At 38.7% G+C, this 14,811-nt stretch overlaps 1 protein-coding gene across 2 annotated transcripts in view; it reads right to left on the reverse strand.

Moving 5' to 3' along the window:
- Window positions 1-285: 285 nt before the first annotated feature.
- Window positions 286-14,811, reverse strand: part of LOC122549806 (neurexophilin-1) — a 125,736-nt gene continuing 111,210 nt past the window's right edge. For both annotated transcript variants that reach the window (XM_043689867.1, XM_043689865.1), the window contains exon 3: window positions 286-1,559. In XM_043689867.1, the coding sequence (XP_043545802.1) occupies window positions 798-1,559 (762 nt within the window). In that variant the 3' untranslated portion in view covers window positions 286-797. The remainder of the gene's footprint in view (window positions 1,560-14,811) is intronic.

Raw genomic sequence — 14,811 nt, forward strand, 5'->3', positions numbered from 1 at the left:
CTATATTTTCTATTGCAATGTCCAAGTGAAATTGCAAAGTGTGTTGTCAAAGTTTGTTTCTAAATATGGATACTTAAACTGGCAGCATTCAGCTTTGGTAGCAGTTGAATATATTTGTCAAACACCTGTGTAGCAGTAGCTAACATTGTGGCATCTGCCACAAATCAATATAATCATCAATAAATATCCAGTGGAAGATGCTGTATCAACAGCGATGCAAAACATTTGTTCTGAGTGGAAATTTGTATTTGTTTAGGAGTCTGTCTCAGTTTACACAATCCATCCATAATAAACATCCTGGACCAAAAGCACCATCATACATATTCATCAAATAAAGAAGCAAAAGTCACAGGGAAATTTTCAATAATTATTGATGTGCCATAATTCAAGGGTATCCACATTTTGAAACTGAAATCTTTTAGTATTTTATTACTATTTACATATCATATCTTCCAGAAATAAAATACTTTAATACAGCAATGAATAATATGGTATATGTATACCTCTTAAATTGTTCTTTCACCAGTTACATTAATTATAATAATTTTTTGTACATGAATTTGTTGTAAGCTATAATGGCTACACAAATAAAAGGTTATTTTTTTCATTTCATTTGTTCTTAAAACCATAAACAAGCAAGAGAGACAGTTACAAGTTAATGGTCATAGGTAGCTGAAATAACACTGAATAAACTATATACAGTACAAACCATTCATACAAATGAAGACTAAGATATAGAATTCATTACAATACCATAATTACAGTAACCGTTTTCTCAGATGCCAATCAGGTCACCCTCAGCCAGAGGGGAAATATGGAGTGTCACTGTGGTAATTGTAATCTGGACACACTTTCTGCACTAGTTTATAATCTGTACTGTAAAATGAAATATAAATACATATAACCTTAAAGGGTTTGGAGCACAGCCATGACACATGGCTTTGCGTTTGCTCCTGGTAACAGGTTTTTGATGGATCATAGTTGCAAAGCGTAGTCTTCTTTGCCTTGTCCACTTTCTCATACTCAATACGGCAGTTAAATGTCTTTGAATCTTTGGCATCAATCACCGTCTGTTGAGCCAAGTCAAATTCCACAATTTTTGTAGGGGGTACCAGGCTGACAGAAACATTCCCCTGGCCAGTTGAATTGTGACGGAAATAGACACTAAAGGTACCATTTCCATGGTCCACTATTTTGCCTGTGATGAGTAGATTTAGCTTGACAGTTTTGATGTTGGAATGGAAGTCCCCCCAGCCAAACATTTTCTTAAATTTGCCCGTTTTGACTATAGGTCGCCTCTTAAGTCGAGGGCGGGGCTCCTTCTGATCTGATGCATTTCGTAACCAATCCCATATGTCCTGGTCAGAGTACGGTACTGGAGTTTCGTAATGCAGGTCCACAGCAGTAGCATTCTCTTTGCCAGACAATGTCTGTGAAAGCAGACGGCTGATGGAGAGGTCTTTGCTGCTTTCTGTCCATATGTGTTTTTGCGAATTCTTAGGGCTGTCAGTTTTTAGAAGTTCTGATTTCTGCGGATTATTTCCATGAACGCAAATAACCTATAAGTATGAAAAAAAAGAGATTTTGCTCAACAACTGTAGAATTACATCTGCTCACTTACTATGTGGATAACATTGTCTTACAATAGCAATGATTCAAACTAAACTTGCACTTCTATGGAGTGTGATCACAACTTTCAAAAGTATTTCTATGCATTTCAAATGCAATACTTTGAAGTAGAGAGACCACTATATAGACACATGCAGCAAACATCCACATATTTCAAGATCATCAAAATAATAAGATGACATAGTTCTAATGGTGACAGAGGACATGGGGAAAACTCCCTCATCATTAAATAGTAATGTATACCCAAATTGCTGAAACAGATATATGAAGCTTATCATCTCATCCAAAACATAGTGAAATGATGACAGATCAGAACTCCAAAGTACTTTTAGACATGTTGAACTTTTAATTGTCTGTTAAGAGAGAACTGCTACAACCAAACACTGACTGTGGATGTAAATCCAGTGACTATCTGGCACAGTCCTGTTTGAACATATGGAATGGCTCACCTGTATAGAGTCAGGAAACTTCAAACAGAAAGACAAATATCCACTCATAAAGTTCTCTCGGATCTTATATGTTTCAATTAAGTCACCACTGACTCTTCTCAACTTCAGAGAATACAGATCTAGCCTGTATAGCTTTTCATCATAAGGCAATCTGCTCTTTCCAGGTATTAGTCCAGTAAACCTTCTCTGAACTGCTTCCAATGTATTAACATCCTTCAAGAGTATGGTGACTAGCACAGTACACAGTAGTCCATAAGTGGTTTCTCGATGTTCTGCTATTTACTCTTCACCGATAATCAAAATAACAGTTCGTCCTTTTTTTTACTACTTTTACTTTTTAGGATTCACTTCTTCTTCCTGATTCTTCCTACATTTAGTAACCTAATAAACTCACCCACTCTTTTTAACTCAAGGAAGCCTAGTTGAATTGGTTCCTATTAAAACTATGAATTAATTTGGTCTGGGAGAAAGGTATCCACAAGGGAAAGGATACATTTTAAATTAGCCTTGCTGCAAGCAACTTGGGGAGCAGATGAATAAACAAGTTCATCCTTCCTCACTCAGGTGATTTGGGTTTCCGAACCAGAGTAGTAACAAATTGAGGAACCTCACGTGCAGACACACTCTAACAACTGGGAGCTCCTGTCCGTGATTGAACCCAGAGAAGATACAAAAGAATTAGAGTGTGCAAATCATTACTTTGAGACCTTTTATTTATATTGCAAAAGACTTTCTTGAGTTTGCATTGCTAATATAGAAATATCTAAATTTAGTGCCTAAGCATTCTTCGGTACAATTAAATGATTCTGTGAGGCATTTGGGATTAGAAGTTTTCTCAAAAGTCAACAACCTCAAAATTTTAAAAGGGATGGCCACGGGTTTACAGGTGGAAACTGAGGATAATGAAACAAATAGAACACTGGTAGAGAGGTTAAAATTAGAGAAGGAGGGAGAGAAAGTGAAGAAAGAGAGAAACAGAAGTGAGAAAGAGTAAGGAGGGATGAGGGAGAAATTGGCAGGAAAGATAACTTGAATCAGGACTGCTGAAGGTGGGTGAAAGAATCTTACTTTGTCCCATGAAGGTACCTTTGACAGCTGAGTCAATTCACTTTGCTCATTTATTTTTGAATTCTGATAAAGCAGATTTTTTTAGAAACTTTGATCATTTCTTTCAAACCATGTGCACAGTAGATAAGTAGCCAACTTTGCAGTAATAGTATCCTTATTACTGCAAAGTAAACTTTTCAGGGAAGTTTGGGAGGCTTAATAGCTGTTCCTTGAGGTAGATGCCACTGATTATAAGGCAGTAGAAATGGCCATTTTAAGATCTTTAAGACATTCGGCCATTTCAACACATTTTAGTGACCTCATTACAGCCTTGGTTCAAACATACAAAAACAAGCTAAATTCCAAAAGTGAGCTGAGATTGACTGCCCCTTGTTAATTGACTGAATGTGGCGTCAAGGAGCCCTAGCAACACTAAAGTCAATGGAATGAAAGGACACACTCTCCGCTGTTTGGAGTTATACCTGGCACAAAAGAAAAATGCTGTGGTTGTTGAAGGTCACTCGGCTCAGCTTCAGGACATCTCTGCAGGAGTTCCTCAAGATAGGGCCCTAGACCTAACCATCGACAGCTGCTTCATCAATGACATTCCCTCCATCATAAGGTCAGCAATGAGGATGTTTTGTCATGATTGCATAATGTTCAGCACCATTTGCAAGTCCTAAAGATGCTGGAATTGTTATGTCCAAATGCAGCAAGACCTGGACAATATCCAAGTTTGGGCTGACAATGAGCGTCTCCAACTAGAGAGAATCTAATGATTGCTCCTTGACAATTAGTGGCATTACTATCGCTGAATCCTCAGCTATCAACATTGACCAGAAACTGAACTGAACTAGGCATACAAATCCTGTCACTACAAATGTAGGTCAGAGGCTAGGCAGCAAGTAACTGGTCTTCTGACTCCCAAAACCCACCATCTACATGGCACAAGTCAGCAGTGTGATGGAATACTCCCCACTTGGCTTTATGAGTGCACCCCCAATAACAATCAAGAAGCTTAAGACATTCAGGACAAAGCAGCCCGCTTACTGTACCACACTCAGAAACAGTCACTTCTTCCATGCACACTGATGGTCAGTAGCAACCATGTGTATTATCCACAAGTTGCACTGTAGAAATTCACCAGGGCTCCTTAGACAACACCTTCCAAACCCATGACCACTTTCATGTAGAAGGACAAAAGCAGCAGATACATGAGAACACCATCAGCTGACTTAGAAATATGTCACTATTCCTTTAATGTCACTGTGTTACAGCACATGGACTGCAGCAGTTCAAGAACAAAGCTCACCATAACCTTCTCAAGGGAAATTATCTTCTCATAATCCTGACTTAGAAATATATTGCCAACGCTTCACTATTGCTGGGTCAAAATCTTGGAATACTCTCCTCTAAGGGCATTATGGGTCAACCTATTGCACTTGAACTGCAGCAGTTCAAGAAGGCAGCTCACCATAACCTTCTTAGGGGCAACTAGGAATGAGCAATAAATGCTGGCCCAAGCCAGCAATGACCATGTTTCATGAGAGAATGAAAAGAAACATAGGCTTTGCTGATAGGGCTAGCATTATATTTTTAAGTCGGAATGGTGAGTAGGTGCAAAGGAACATGTATCTGCTGCCCTTGTCATTATGTTTTATAGATAAAGTTAAAAATCACACAACACCAGGTTATAGTCCAACAGGTTTAATTGGAAGCACACTAGCTTCCAATTAAACCTGTTGGACTATAACCTGGTGTTGTGTGATTTTTAACTTTGTACACCCCAGTCCAACACTGGCACCTCTGAATCATGACTATTTTATAGATAGTACACACTGCTTCTACTGAGCATCAGTCATGGAGAGAGTGGACATTTGTGGATATGGTGCCAGTCAAGCGAGCTGTTTTGTTCTGGGTGGTGTCAAGCTTTTTGAGTATTGGAGCTGCACCCATCCAGGAATTTTGACATTGTGTTTATGAGGTAAGTCCAGTTGAGTTTATGGTCAATTGTAACCCTTCAACGATGTTGATAATGGAGAATTCAGTAATAGTAATGCCATTTAATGTCAAGGGGTGGTGGATGGATTGTATTTATTGATTAATGATCATTGCCTGGCATTTGTGTGGCATGAATGTTTGGATGCTGCCTGACCTGCTGTGCTTTTCCAGCACCACTCTAATCTAGACTCTGGTTTCCAACATCTGCAGTCCTTGTTTTTACCTTACTTGCCACTTGTCAGTTCAAGATATTGTTCAGATCTTGCTGCATTTGAACATGGACTACTTCTGTATCTAAGGAGTCATGAATGGTGCTGAACATTATGCAATCATCAGTGAAAATCCCCATTTATGACAGAGGGAAGGTCATTGATGAAGCAGTTGAAGATGTTTGGGCATGAGAGGACTACCCTGAGGATCTCCTGCAGAAATGTCCTGAAGTTGTGATAACTGACCTCCAACAACCACAACCATTGTCCTATGTGTCAGGTATGACTCTAACCAGTGGAGAGTTTGACCCCTTAAACCCACCGATTACAGTTTTACTCAGGCTCCTTGATACCACATTCAGTCAAATACAGCCTTAACGTCAAGGGCAGTCACTCTCATATCAACTCTGGAATTCAGTTCTTTTGTCCATGTTTAAACCAAGGCTGTAATGAGGTCAGGAGCTGAGTAGTCCTGGCGGAACCCGAACTGGGCATCACTGCACAGGTTATTGCTGAGCAGGTGCTGCTTGATAGCACTGTTGGTGACATTTTCCTTCACTTTACTGATGATTGAAAGTAAACTGATGGGGCAGTAATTGGCCAGGTTAGATGTGTCCTGCTTTATGTGTACAGGATATTCCTGGGCATTGTTTGGTAGATATCAGTGTAGTAATTGCACTGGAAGAAGTACAGGCGAGTGGCAAGTTCTGGAGCACAAGTGTTCAGTACTATTATGTGAATATCATCAGGGCCCAGAGCCTTTGCAGTATTTAATGTCTCCAACTGCTTCTTGACATCATGTGGCATGAATTGAGTTGTCTGAAGACTGGTGTCTGATACTGGGGACCACTGTAGGAGGCCGAGATGGATCGCCCACATAGCATTTCTGGCTGAAGATTGCCGCAAGTGTTTCAGCCTTATCTTTTGCACTGATGTGATGGGCTCTGCCATCATTGAGGATGGAGATATTTGTGAAGCTTCCTCCTCCACTGAGTTGTTTAATTATCCATCACCATGGCTTACAAGTAGCCCCGTTTGGTAGCTTCCCCAGGTTAATACCTTGCTTTTTAGGTATGCCTGGTGCTGCTCCTGGCATGCCCTCCTACACTCTCCTTTGAACCAGAATTTTGATCCCTGACTGAGTGGTAAACATTGAGTAGGGGATATGCCGGGCCAGACTTTCCTGGAGTAGAATTCTACTGCTGTTGATGGCCCACAGTGCCTCATGGATGGCCAGTTTTGAGTTGCAAATCTATTTGAAGTTTATCCCATTTAGCACGGACGCATCTGCAGCAGACAGATTGGTAAGGATGAGATGAAGTATGTTTTTCCCTCTTGTTGGGTCCCTCACCACCTGCTGCAGACTCAGTCTGGCAGCTATGTCCTTTAGGATGCAAGCAGATCGATCAGTAGTGCTGGTGCTGAGCCAGTCTTGATGGTGGAAAATGAAAACTCCCACCCAGAGTACATTTTGCACCCTTGCAACCATCAGTGCTTCCAAGTGTGTTCAACCTGGAGGAGTACTGATTCATCAGCCAAGGGAGGTCGGTCCATCTCCATGAATTAATAAAAAACTTGGATGCCATTTCGTACCGAAAGTATGCCATCAAAAATTTAGTACCCTCAACTAAGGGTATTTCCTCATCTTACTTGACCCAATTACCAGCTCGCTCCTCCAATCACTATCACACACTTCATTTCAACACCTTCAGCACTTATTGCAAACTGCTCCTCTCTTCACTAATAATACCTTCACTTCCTTCCAACTGTAATATTCCTTATCCTAGTAACACTAATCTCAAAACAACTCATATTCCCACACTTGCACACTTCCTTCTTTGCTCTAGGGTAAGTTTTCACACAATTGCAGGGAGCGGGCTGCATCAGGAAGAGACGCACAATTCCCTCCATGTACTGTCACTACTGGAAGAGCAGGTAATAGATATTGCGGACAGGGGAAGCATGAGGAGAGCGACATCTGGCAAGGCTGGACAACAAGTCCTGCAGGGTTTTAAACTATCTTTCCCTTCTCACTTGATGCATGACAAATTGCTGCTGCTTTCAGAAGCTACTCATCTGTTTCTGTTTACTCAGACCAATATATGCTACAGCCTGTCCCTTTCTTTCATTTCATATCCAGAAGCTTTACACAACCCTTCAGGGAGAAGAAGATGAAGAGGGCAGCCAAGATTTTCTTGTTTTCCATTCAAGCAAACATGACTGAAGACAAGCGGTTGGATTGTTCATACGCCAGCCTGGTCACGGACAGTTGATATTTCAACTACATACCAAATGTTTGCAAAAAAGAGAGAAAGTCATTATAATAAAATAGCAATTATATAAAGATTGATGCATTATTGGTATCTAACACTAGATGGCAAATGAGCATTTTATAAATATTGTGCCATAGTCACAAAATATTTACAGCCATTTAAATGCCTAATAAATTTATTCTATTAGTTTTCTACACTTTGATTTGTTGAATCCAATACTGGACTCCTGAAAGTGGGACATTGAAGTCCAAACAGAGGATAGTTACAGATTTGAAATTTAACAATTTCATCAGTAACTACCTGCTGAGCAGGGTAGAGAAACCCTTTCAAAACAGAAAGTTGTGGAGTCAGTCCTCAAAAATGATCAGAAAAAGAAGCAGCTGTCAGGGAGACAGTCTTATAAAACTGCTGAGGTGATAAGGAAGAAGGAAGAAGATGGCAATGCAGCACAACAAAGAATTTACTTAAGCATTCAAAACAATATTATTCAAGAAAACTTCATGTTAATTTAGGTAGATGTTGGCTATTATAGGAGAAATATATTTGGAATAAGGATGATTTTCTTTAATTGAATTACTTTCTTCATAACATTTTTATATTCAATTTTAGCATATGATTATTGAATCTCTGATTCTCTGATCTTCATCTTGTTAATTAATAACTGTATATTAAAATGTAATTAGTTCCTTTTTAGAATATTGACCATAAAGAAACTAAAGCTTTCTGTTTTGAAAACTTGATTGCCTCAAATTACAGCATGATATACAAACAAGGTTAAACGCCCATTAAAATAGCAGGGATAGGAATTCAAGTTGTGCATTAACATCTTATTGTATAATTACAGACCTTAGAATTTCATAATCCTGTAGCCACATATTACAACCAAAAATTAGAACTGGATGAATTTTTGTTTTCACATTTAACATATATGTGTTTAGATGAATGTTACCCTTCTACAATTACTGCAGATTTAAATTAACATTTGGAGGTCAGAATTGCTACTTAGACTTTAACCTGCTGTGGTATAATAGAATAACGAAAGACATGGGAAAAAATGATTGTACACACTGCTAAATCTAACAGTTACAGTGTATTGATACAAAATGTCATTTTACCCAGCAACTGAAAACTTTTATCTCAATTAGCATGAAACAGGAAGTTAGTTACCTTCTTGATATCTTTGGAAGTGCTCTAGAACTCTAAAATGTTAGTCAAGTAGTCTTAACAAGTGGAAGATCATGAGAAAATATTGAGAGATGGTGAGATGAGTCCATCCTTGTGACATTATAACGCTTTAGTGATTATTTCAGTGTCTTAAAAAGGAAAGTCAACAACAAAAATAAACAAATATGAAAATAACAAACATTTAAAGTTTGCTGTGATTGAAGCTACCCTGTATTTATGCAATGTGTAACAGAAGGAATTTCAAGAAATCATAATACAACAAGTGGAGCTGATCAGCAAAGGAGTTTCAAAGAGAAAAATGTTATTTGCAAATCAGATAAATCCACAAAATTCTAGTATGCTGTATTGTATCCTTTGTTGCACCATTAGCTATGCATGTTAAAATTTAGTTACAAATTAAATTAAAATGATCAAATTTGTACATTTAGATTACTTCTAGCAATCAAAAAATTGTTTCTCAATTTAATTTTTTTTGAATGAACACAATTGTCCGCAAAATAGATCAGCTTTGGGATTCACTTGCATGAATGTCTAACATCTCAATGCTTGCTTTTCAAGACTTTCTCTTCTGAATTGAACTGTCTTGTCACTGTAATATTTAATGTTTCAGGGATATTTAGTTCTAACATGGAACGTTTCTTTCCTTGACTGGAATAAATCTGTGCAATATTATTCAAAGTATCTATGGAAAAGGGTAAATATTTCTTAACCAAAACTGCTTTCTAAAAATATGGAAGATTTTATGATCAGCAAAGAGGTAATTTGTAATGTATTGTCACTGGGCTCATAATCCAGAAACCCAGATATTGCACCAGAGACCTGTGTTCAAATTCGAATGATCAAATTTGAATTTTAAAAGTCAGGAGTTATAAGTCTAATAATGTCAATGAAATCCATTTGATTCACTAATGTATTTTATGAAAGGAAATCTGTCCGCCTTATCTGGCCTACATGTGACTCCAACATAGCAATGACTCTTAACTCCCATTTGAAATATCTTAGCAAGCCACTGAATTGTATCAAATCATTAAAATGTCCCCAAAAAGGAATGAAACTGGACAGACCACCTGGCATCGACCTAGGCACTGGAAACCACAATGGCAAACACAGCCCTGTCAACCCTGCAAAGTCCTCCTTGCTAACATCTGACAGTTACTGCCAAATTCCAAAAGCTGTTTACAGTCTGGCAAAGTCATGCTCACGGAATTGTACCACATAGACAAAGTCCCAAACTCCACCAATCCCATCCTGGCTATGTCCTGTCCAGTAGCAGGACAGAACCAGCAGATGTAGCAAGACAGTGGTATACTATCAAGAGGGAGTCTCGTGGAATCATGTCAAACATGGGCAAGGAAACCATCTACTGATTACCACTTACTACTGTTTCCCCCTGCTGTCCATTCGGCTGATGAATTTTAGTCCTCCTCCATATTGTACACCTCGTGAAAAAAGCACTGAGGGTGGCAAGAGCCCAGAACATACCCTGGATGGGAGATTACAATGTCCATCACAAGGAGTGGCTCAATAGTACCAATATTGATGAAGATGGCCAGTGTGCTAAAGGATACAGCTGCTGTACTGGGTTTGCAACTGATGGTGAAGGAACCAAAAAGATGGAAAAAAATGGTTGGCCATATCCTCACCATGTTACCTGCTGCAGAAACACCTGTCCATCACAGTATCAGTAGGAGTGATCAGCAAACAATCCTTGTGGGGGTCAAATATTATCTTCACACTGAGGACACGCTACTTCACGTCGCAATATCACAATGCTAAATGGGGTAGAATAGATTTCAAATAGATCCAGCAGTTTAAAATTGATGATTGATTGCAGGCCATCAGTAGCAGCAGAATTGTGCTTAAACACAATCTAAAACCTCAAGACACAGTATATTTCCCATGCTACCACTACAATCAAATCACGGATAAACCCTGGTTCAATGAAGATTGCAGGAGATCAGGTAACAAGTGAAAGACAGAGCTAAGTGATCCCCTAACCAACGATCAGATCTAAGTTCTGCAATTGGACTACATCCAAACGTGAATGGTGGTAGACAATTAAATAACTCACTGGAGAAGGAAGCTCCACAAATATCCCCATCCTCAATGATGGGGAAGCCCAGCGTGTAAGTGCAGAAGATAAGTGCAATGATCTATTTCAGCCTTCTCTGAAGGTCCACAGGATCACGATTACACAATATCAAGAAACGACTGACAGCACTGAAACAGCAAGGGCTGTATGCACTGACAATGCTCCAGCTATTGTACTAAAGATTTACGCCCCTGAACTTGTCATGCTCCCAGCTAAATAATTCCAGTACAACTGCAACACTGGCAACATCTGGCAAGGTGGAAAATATCCAGGTATGTCTTGTGCCCAGAAAACAAAATCAAACCCAGCCAATCTCCAACAAAAACAGTCTACGCTTGATCATCAGTAAAGTGATGCACAAACTCCCTTCATTGCCAATGAACAGTATCAGCAGTGAGCATCAGATGCACTTCAGAATTTGCCAAGGCTCCTTCTAAACCCATGATCAATATCTTCTAGAAGAAGAATAGCACATACACATCACAACCTGCACATTCTGTGATGTAAATTGTGGGATTTATGTGTATAGTTATTAATATTATGCATTGTAAGTTTGAGCTTCTGGTTTTTGTGTTAGTAAACAATGTGTCTGATGTTAACCATTAACATGCGAACATTTCTGTAGCCATGGTGATTTTTTTAAAAACAAAACAATTTTCGAAGCCTGGCTTTGGAGCGAATACGTTTTGTGCATTATTGATGGAATTTAGCTTGTTTTGAGACTCAGTATGGTAAATTAACTAACTTCAAAGTTGGTTAGAGATTTCTGTAACTTGTACTTTTTTAAGCTTAAGGGAAATATTCATATATGAGAGAGGAAGATTTTTAGTTTCATTTTTATCTTTGTGTAGAGAAATCTTATAAAGTCCTTGAAATAGAGTGGCTTTGAAGAAATGTGCCCCTGGGAAGGGAAAGTTATATAGTGGGCTATGTCACCTTAGAATAGGGAATTAGTGTTAGTCCCAGACCAAACAGATTGGGATAATACACTGAAGAGGTTAGTTGCAAAGGTAATCACTTTGGAGTATTTCTGGTGCATAATTTAGCTGTATTGTAGTAAAGTGTATAGCTCAGAATTTGAAGATGGCTTCAGAGGTTGTTAAGAGTTTTCTAGAACTAGAAGTTATAACAGAAGATTATTTAAAATCTTTGACTCAGCATAAACTGTGGGATTTAGCAGATATATTGAAGGTAGAAGTTAAAGCAGGATGTTGTAAGATTTTGATCGATAATACAACATGCAGAATTGAAAGAAAGGAAACCTACTGTCACAGTAGGAATTAGCTAAAATACTGGTAGAAATGAAAAAAACCTAGATTTAGAGAAAGAAAATGAAAAAAACATGAATTAGGAAAAAAAAGGAAAAGAAAAAACAAAGAGAAAGGGATAAGAAAGAAAAACAAGGAATAAAGAGAGAAGGAAGAGAAATATAGCGAAGATAGAATTTGAAACAAATGTTGAGACTATTTTGGACTTCCGTGCCAAAGACAAAATGTGAATCTCTACATTATATTGAAACAAGTTTCTTTCTTTATGCTTGCAGATTTTCTTTGCAAGTTTGTACTAAATTTCAGCACTCTTGTTGCACCCTTAACAAAGTCATTGAAAAAGGCAAAAAATTCAAATGGATGCAAGACTATCAAATGACTTTTGAAAATTTGAAAGCAATACTAACGACAGCACCAGGTTCAGCTTTACCAAATTATGCATTGCCAGTCAAAATCGTTGTTGGTGCCAGTGACATCGGTGCAAGATTAAAAGACAGGACTGAATGGCCTTTCAGTTATCTTTTTGTCAAAACTGACTGCATATCAACATAAATATCCAGCTGCTGAAGAGACAGTGAGTCTTGTACTGGTTGTACACCATTTCAACATATACATCACAAATAATGTGGACGAACTGCTATTTCTATATATTATAATCTTTTGATTTTTGAAAAAAAATAATTTGGGACCGGAACTTACAATTATTTCAATGGGGTTTGATTCTCCAGCCGTATAATTTGAAAATCATTCATGTGTCTGGAAAAGAAAATGTCATTGCAGATGCTTTATCGAGGGTGCTCATGACAGAGACTGCATGATCTGCAAAAATGACTTTTGGTTGGGCTTTTGCACTGCAACTGGCAGTTATAAAAGAGTCAAAACAGCATGACGCTATCTGCAAAGAATTGGTAGTTCAAATGAACAGGATAAGCAAATATAGCTGTCACAGTGGTGGGCTGTCCATCAGCTAGAAAACTCATGGCAACCCAGTAATGTCCATTCCCAAGTACATTAACATGGTTAAAAGCAATCAGTGACCTGCCTGATCCGCACCATGTTTCCTGGACCCTGAAGGGTGGATTTCCTGCCGCTAAGAACTGTTGGCCAATTAGATATTGGCAGTTCTTCAGTACCTGCTGTGCCATCTGGAGTTGTGGTCACCACCAGTGCTGCAACAGGTGCTCAGAGGCAGAGCCAGCATAGAGTCCCAGAGACCAGGTTGGTGGAGCTGCCTTATCGGGGCCAGTCAGGAAGGCCCTCAGTAAAGCCTGCTGGGGAGGAAGCAAGGTTGGTGTAAAGGTCAGAAAGAATCCTCCAGCAACCCTTGCTGCCCACAGGTACATATGTTGGACACAAAAGCTTGCTGGTAGGCTCACTGAGGAATACCTGGCAGGCTTGCTCACATGGCATTGCCCATCACCCCATCCCTAGTGGCAGCAAGCTGATACCCTTTAAAGGCCGATGATGAATTTAATGAATATCTAGTTGGTTATTTCAATGCATTCCATGTGTTTGATTTCCAAATCCCTCAATAAGATACCGAAAGATCAAAAGCTTCTGGAGGAGTAGGAAAACTCAGGCAACGACTTCTTAACTTCTGCCTCTTAATCCTGCATGTGCGGACAATAGAAGTTGTAGATAATTTACCCCTTAATGATAAAGGAGCACTCTGATTGCCTCAATGGTTGTTTTGCATCTGTATCACCATATTAACTGTTCAAAATCTAATTTAGAATGTATTATTATACGATTGCCCTGCAGAATAATAAAGGATGCCTAAAAATGTTGCAGTGCTGTCAGAATACCTGCTGTAAAATCTACCGCTTAGGAGTCAATAGAGCGTGCTAATGTGGGGGATTCTCGTGGTGCATTTATACCGAGCTGCTGGTGTTTGCATTGTTCAGGAAGGAGCAGAGATATATAAAGCTGCTGATGATGACTGCTACTGGTGCAAACAAAAGATGATTTTGCTTCACTAGTGAACTAGTGCAGCACAAAGCTCACTTCATAAACTTAAAATTTTCAAAGATCTTGTGCTCCAGCTGGCATTCTTTCAATTTCTACTGATTGTAATGAACTCATGGAACTATCAACACTTTGCAATCAGCAGAAACTAGCCAACCAAATGTCATTAACCAGTACAAATGTGTAGAGTTATGTCTTGCAACACATCATTGCAATATAAATGAGCAAAGAGTTACTCTCATCACTGCTGGCTGTGTTAAACACGGTGGGAAGGGGGAGGTTGAATCAAACTATATATGCAGCATAATTTATCGGAACGTTACCGAAGGAAGTGTAAACATATGAAGCTGTGCTTTATTTTTTCAACCAAATAAAATGGTGTTAGTGCTGTTGTTGTTTGAGTGTATTTTCACATCGGATTAAAGTACCTGATAATTTATGTGCAGGTCATTGATTGCCCTTGTTGAATGAATAAAGAATTACCATGTGTATTTAATGCTGGCATTTACAAGGTATTGGTTTACATAAAATATTGCAACAATTTAGCGTTCTTTTCCACATATTTTCTATGTTTCTATGTTGACAAATCATCCAATCGATTCAACATGTGAAGACTGTAAAGACAAGATGAGGATATATTTGTTCTCATGATCTTTTGCTAAAGGCTACAGCTCAGTAGCACAAAAATCCTGA

Source organism: Chiloscyllium plagiosum, chromosome 5 (assembly GCF_004010195.1).
Source record: "Chiloscyllium plagiosum isolate BGI_BamShark_2017 chromosome 5, ASM401019v2, whole genome shotgun sequence".
NCBI lineage: Eukaryota > Metazoa > Chordata > Chondrichthyes > Orectolobiformes > Hemiscylliidae > Chiloscyllium > Chiloscyllium plagiosum.